General features: G+C 42.9%; 1 protein-coding gene across 1 annotated transcript; it reads right to left on the bottom strand.

Moving 5' to 3' along the window:
- Positions 1–2,928: 2,928 nt before the first annotated feature.
- On the bottom strand, positions 2,929–3,190 carry LOC140199723 (small ribosomal subunit protein uS14-like). Its single transcript, XM_072262201.1, has one exon. It carries the CDS (start codon positions 3,167–3,169, stop codon positions 2,972–2,974), a length of 198 nt encoding a protein of 65 aa, XP_072118302.1. The 5' UTR covers positions 3,170–3,190; the 3' UTR covers positions 2,929–2,971.
- Between the last annotated feature and the right edge of the window lie 3,621 nt (positions 3,191–6,811).

The following is a 6,811-nucleotide window of genomic DNA, read 5'->3' as shown; positions in this document are numbered from 1 at the left end:
AATAGACATTGAACCCTTGGACACTACCTCACTTTTTTTTAATGTACAGTGTTTCTGTTTTTTGCACATTTTTAAAGTCTATTCAATGTACATATATTGTAATTTATTTATTTATTTGTCTATTTATTATTGTTATTATTTTATTTTATTTATTATTTGTTTTTATTATATTTTTCTATACTATGTATTGCATTGAACTGCTGCTGCTAAGTTAACAAATTTCACGACACATGCCGGTGATAATAAACCTGATTCTGATTCTAATTCTGATTGTGGAAGAAATAAAAGTGCAGACTGTTTTCTAAATGGAGAGAAAATTCTAAAATCCTGCAAAGAGACTTTGGAGTCCTTGTGCGGGTTAATTTGCATGTTGAGTCTGTGGTGAGGGAGGCAAATGTGATGTTAGCATTCATTTCAAGAGAACTAGAAAAAGCAAGCATGTTATTTTGAGGCTTTATAAGGCACTGGGGAGGCCTCACTTGGAGTATTATGAGCAGTTTTGGGCCCATTATCTAAGAAACGATGTGCTGTCATTGGTAGTTCACGAGAATGATTCCGGGAATGAAAGGGCTACCAAATGAGGACCGAGAGATGGCTCTGGGCCTGTACTCACTGGAACTCAGAAGAATGAGGGGGGATCTCATTGAGCCCTATCAAATGTTGAAAAGCCTCGATGGAGTGGATACAGAGAGGATTTTTCCTGTGGTGGGAGAGTTTAGGACCAGAGGACACAGACTCAGAATAGGGAGATGTCCATTTAGAATGGTTATGGGGAGGAATTTCTTTAGCCAGAGAGTGGTGAATCTGTGAAATTTGTTGCCACAGAATGGTAGTCTCTGTGTGGAGCCTAGAGAGATGGGGGAAATCTTAAATGGATTTTTTTGCATCTGTATTTACTCAGGAGACAGACAATGAGTCTACAGAAGTGAAGCAAAGCAGTAGCAAGGTCATGGACACAGACAGCTTAGAGGAGGAGGTGTTTGCTGTCTTGAGGCAAATTAGGGTGGACAAATCCCCCAGGGTCTGACAAGTTGTTCCCTCAGACCCTGTGGGAGGCAAGTCCAAAAATTGCTGGGGCCCTAGTAGAGATATTTAAATCATCTATAGTGGCAGGTGAGGTACCAGAGGATTGGAGGATCACCAATGTTGCTCCACTGTACAAGAAAGGATCTAAAAATAAACCGGGAAACTATAAACTATAGGTAGGTGAGCATGGCTTCAGTTAGGAGAAAGTTATTGAAAAGTATTCTAAGGAAGCGGATAAATGAGTATTTGGTTAGACATAAATTATTAAGGATAGTCTGCATGGCTTTGAGTGCAGCAGCTCGAGTTAACCAATTTTATTGAGTTTTTTTGAGGATGTTACGAGGAAAGTTGGTGAAGGTAAGGCAGTGGATGTTGCCTACATGGACTTTAGCAAGGCATTTGACAAGGTTGGTCAAATATTCAGTTGCTCGACATTCAGGATGAGGTAGTAAATTAGATTAGACATTGACTTTGTGGTCAGAGAGCGGTAGTGGATGGTTGCCTCTCTGACTAGAGGCCTGTGACTAATGGTGACCCACAGGAATCAGTGTTGTGCGTATTGTTTGTAGTCTATATCAATAATCTGAATGATAATGTAGTTAAATGGAACAGCAACTTTGCAGAAGACACCATGATTGGGGGTGTAGTGGACAGCAAGGAAGACTATCAGAACTTGCAGTGGGATCTGGATGAGCTGGAAAATGGGCTGAAAAATAGCAGATGGAATCTAATACAGACAAGTGTAAGGTTCTGTACTTCAGTAGAACCAACCAAGGCAGGTCTTACACAGTGAATGATTGGGCATTGAGGAAGTGTGGAAGAACCAAAGGATCTGAGAATACAGGTCCATAATTCATTGAATATTGGGGCACAGGTCATCAGAATCAGGTCTCTTATCACCAGCATGTGATGTGTGATTGTTAACTTAGCAGCGACAGTACAAGGCAATACATAATATAGAAGAAAAAAAATACAGGAAAAACAACAACAATAATAATAATAAACAAACAAGTAATAAATAAATTACTGGATACATAAATTGAATAGATTAAGAATTGTGCACAAAAAAAAATAATATATATTAAAGAAGTGAGGTAGTGTCCAAAGGTTCAATGTCCATTTAGGAATCGGATGACAGAGGGGAAGAAGCTGTTCCTGAATCACTGAGTGTGTGCCTTCAGGCTTTTGTACCTCCTACCCAATGGTAACAGTGAGAAAAGGGCATGCCCTGGGTGCTGGAGGTCCTTAATAATGGATGCTGCCTTTCTGAGATACCACTCTCTGAAGATGTCCTGGGTGCTTTGTAGGCTAGTACCCAAGATGAAGCCAATTAAATTTATAATCCTCTGCAGCTTCTTTTGGTCCTGTGCAGTAGCCCCTCCATACCAGACAGTAGGTCAACAATAGCTCAACGGCAGATGCAATCTCAATTGCTCTTCACACGGCTTTAGATCACCTGGACAACACAAACGCATATGTCAGGATGCTGTTCATCCATTATGGCTCAGCATTTAATGCCATCATTCCCACAATCCTGATTGAGAACTTGCAGAACCTGGGCCTCTGTACCTCCCCTTGCAATTGGATCCTTGACTTCCAAACCGGAAGACCACAATCTGTGCGGATTTGGTGATAACATCTCCTCCTCGCCTGTCAGAATGCTCTCCATGGTACATCTATAGAAGATTTTGAGTGTATTTGTTGACATACCAAATCTCTTCAAACTCCTAATAAAGTATAGCCACCGTCTTGCCTTCTTTATAACTACATCGATATGTTGGGACCAGGTTAGATCCTCAGAGATCTTGACACCCAGGAACTTGAAACTGCTCACTCTCCACTTCTTTTTTTTTTAACAAGAAGGAACTTTGTTTACAAAATCGGAGCATTACAGAACATTCGCTTGTCAGATCATCACAGCTGAGTACGCCAGAGTCCTTTTCCCTCATTGCAGTCTTGCTCCATTCGTAATGTAGTCCAACCTGACGAAGCCGGTGTCCTTGGTGTACTGTCGAAAGCATTGCCGGCACATGTTCAGACCATACCTCCGGATCAGTTCGTGACGGTTCACGCACACGCGGCAGGAGCGGGAGCCCTGTCCGAATTTTCGGGGGTGAGACCAGTAGAGCTGCTGGTGACCCATGTCGGCGCGGCGGTGGATCCAAAAGAGGATTGGTATGTGTTCCTTTGTCTTACCCTTTCTGAAGTCCATAAGCCGCTCTTTTGTCTTACTGACGTTGAGTACCAGGTTGTTGCTGGGGCACCACTCCACTAGTTGGCATATCTGACTCCTGAACACCCTCTCCTCACCACCTCAGATTTTACCAACAATGGTTGATCATCAGCAAATTTATAGAAGTTATTTGAGCTATTCCTACTCTCATGGGTATAGTGAGAGTAGAGCAGTGGGCTAAGCACGCACCCCTGAAGTGCACCAGTGTTGATCATCAGCGAGGAGGAGATGTTATTACCAATTTGCACAGATCGTGGTCTTCTGGTTAAGAAGTTGAGGATCCAATTGCAGAAGGAGGTACAGAGGCCCAGGTTCTGCAATGTCTCAGTCAGGATTGTGGGAATGATGGTGATAAATGCTGAGCTATAGTTGATGAACAGCATCCTGACACGGGTGTTTGTGTTGTCTAAGTGGCCTAAAGCCCTGTGAAGAGTAATTGAGATTGCGTCTGTCGTTGACCTGTTGTGACAATAGACAAATTGCAATGGGTCCAGGTCCTTGCTGAAGCAGGAGTTCAGTCTAGTCATGACCAAATTTTCAAAGTATTTCATCACTGTAAATGTGAGTGCTACCGGGCGATAGTCATTAAGGCAGCTCAAGCTGGATAAGGTTGTAAAGAAAACTTTTGCCTCTTTGACCTTCATAATCAAAATATTGAGTACAGGAGTTGGGATGTTATGTTAAAGTTGAGTGACGCATTGATGAGGCCTAATCCAGAATATTGTGTGCAGTTTTGATCACCTACCTACAATAAATATTGAAAGACTACAGAGGAAACTTACAAGGATGTTGCAGAACTGGATGACCTGAATTAGATGGAAAGATTGAATAGCTAAGGACTTTATTTTGGAACACACAAGATTGAGAGGAGATTTGATAGAGGTATACAAAATATAGATAGGATAAATGCAAACAGGGTGAAAGGTGAAAAATTTAAGAGGAACCCAAGGAGAAACTTCTTCACTCAAAGGGTCATGAGGGTCTGAATGCAAGCTCTATTTCAATGTTTAAGGGAAGTTTGGATTGGTACATGAATGGTAGGACAATGGAGGGCTGTAACCCGGGTGCAAATCGATGGGAGCAGGCAGATTAAATGGGTTCAGAATGTACTAGATGGGCTGAAGGGCCTGATTGTGTGCTGTATTTTTCTATGCCCATGGCAGTGTTAGGGTGTTTTTCTGGAGTTAGGCTATATAGCAAATATTAACTTCACCAGCAACAATTCTTCAGATTTGAATGTGGATTGTAGATTGGATTTAAAACACAGCTCAGAGCAACTAGACCTCAAATGCCTGCATATGCAAAAACTGCAGCCCAGAGTCAATGGCGATTTACATTCATTTTCAGCGTCGGGCATGTGGGTGTGAAGAAGGAGGTGTGTGAAAACTATATGTCGAAGTTCAAGGTTCAAGGAAGTAATGTAGATGCTTTATACCTGTAGAATCGTCCCGATATTTAGCATATAAAAAGTCATGTAATATTGGGTTAGGAGGCCTCTTCCTCCTAGAGTTTCTCAGTATAATGCCTTTGCTTGTTATCGCTGAATAAAACACTTCTATATCCACTAGTTTAAGTGTCTCTCCAGTGACTATGTCACAGTTACAACAGCTACAGAGAAAGCGCAATGCAGGCAGACAATAAAGTGCAAGGCCATAATGAGAGAGATCATGAGGTCAGAAGTCCTTCTTGTTGTACTGGAAACTCATAACAGTGGGATAGAAACTATCCTTCAGCCCAGTGGTATGCACTTTCAGGATTTTATATCTTCTATCTGAAAGGATGGGGTAGAAGAAGGTAGGTCTGGCCAGGGTGTAGGTCTTTGATTATGTTAGCTCTTTTGCTGAGGTAGTGAGAACTTTGGGAAGGCTGGGCTGAACTTTCCACAACATTCTGCAGGGACCTGTTTAATGGGATTTCTCCCAACCATCTCTTCTAGAGCAAGCTGAAAAGCCTGCAGGCATTTTCCTTGCAAGCAGCGTTGAAGACAGATTTATGAATGCGCTATGCTCCCCGGGTGAAAAGTCATTCTGCCATCTCACCTGAAAACACAGATTCTGCTGATGTTCTGAGCTTTTGGGCTTCTGAGACAGTGGTGTTTACTGATCTGTGCTGAGCAGGAACATCTTCAGCCAGAGAGTGGTGAATCTGTGGAATTAACTATCACAGAGGGCTGAGGAGGCAAGTCACTGGGTGGATTTAAAGCAGAGATTCAGAATTAGAATCGGGTTGATATCAATGACCTAAGTCATGTAATATGCTGTTTTGTGGCAGCAGTACAGTGCAGGTGTAACACATTGCTGTAAGATACCTTAAGTAAATAGTGCAAAAGAGGAATAGTGAAGTAGCACACATGGGTTCATGAATCATTCAAAATCCGATGGTAGAGGGGAAGAAACTTCCTAGAATTTTGAGTGTGGTTCTTCAGGGTCCTGTACCTCTTCCTTGGGAAAGTGGGGTTGAAAAAATTCAGTCATGATCAAACGGTGGAGCAGGCTCAATGGGCTGATTGGCCTAATTCTGCCCCTGTATCTTAATATCTTAGAGACTGGGCTTTGGTAACATAGAGGTTAGCTCCACACTCCTACAGCTTGGGCTTAGAGTTCAATCCCGATGCCGGAGTTTATACGTCTTATCCGTGAATGCACGAGTTTCCTCCCACATTCCAAAGGCAAACTGTAAATTGTCCTGTGAATAGGCCAGGCTTAAGTGGGTGGGGTTGCTGAGTAGTGTGACTTGTTGGGACTGTTCCGTCCAGTATCTCCAAGTAAATAAATCTTGCCTTGTGTGGTGCTCTGCTGCCCTCCAGTGGTCAGATGTAAGATTTCAGGCCAGTGACCACTCCAAAGCAGATTTTGAGGAAGAAACACACATAAAAAAGGCTGGTGAACGCAGCAGGCCAGACAGCATCTATAGGAGGAGGTACAGTCGACGTTTTGGGCCGAGACCCTTCGTCAGGACTGACTGAAAGAAGAGACAGTAAGAGATTTGAAAGTGGGTGGGGGAGGGGCAGAATCTCACTCTGGCCATTGGCTGGCACAGTATCAACATGAGGGATCTGTCAGCTTTATTGGCCTGTGTCTAGATCTAGATCTTTCAGAACCTAAGTTTCACTGCCTTTCATACACTCACCAAGGTCCTCAGTGTTCACTGACTCTGTTGAAAACCTTTCCAAGAACAGACTTGCAGGGTGGTGTGGCATGGAAGCAGGTCCTTTGGCTCAAAATCCATGCTGACCATTGAATACCCACTTATACTAGTCCTGACGAAGGGTCTCGGCCTGAAACGTCGACTGCGCCTCTTCCTGGAGATGCTGCCTGGCCTGCTGTGTTCACCAGCAACTTTGATGTGTGTTGCTTGAATTTCCAGCATCTGCAGAATTCCTGTTGTATACTAATCCTTCTATTATCACATATTTTTCTCCTGACATTCCCATCAACATTCTCAGATTCTGCTACTCAAACATACTACAAGCAATCTACAATGGCCAATTAATCCACCGATCCATACTCCTTTGGGATGTGATCATAAGACCATAAGACATTGGACCAGAAT

The sequence above is a fragment of the Mobula birostris genome, chromosome 6, assembly GCF_030028105.1.
Source record: "Mobula birostris isolate sMobBir1 chromosome 6, sMobBir1.hap1, whole genome shotgun sequence".
NCBI classification, from domain to species: domain Eukaryota; kingdom Metazoa; phylum Chordata; class Chondrichthyes; order Myliobatiformes; family Myliobatidae; genus Mobula; species Mobula birostris.
This window is presented reverse-complemented; position numbering and strand designations above follow the sequence as displayed.

Coding starts and splice junctions, on each gene's coding strand:
- LOC140199723 (XM_072262201.1), bottom strand. CDS start 3,169: ATGGGTCACCAGCAGCTCTACTGGTCTCACCCCCGAAAATTCGGACAG.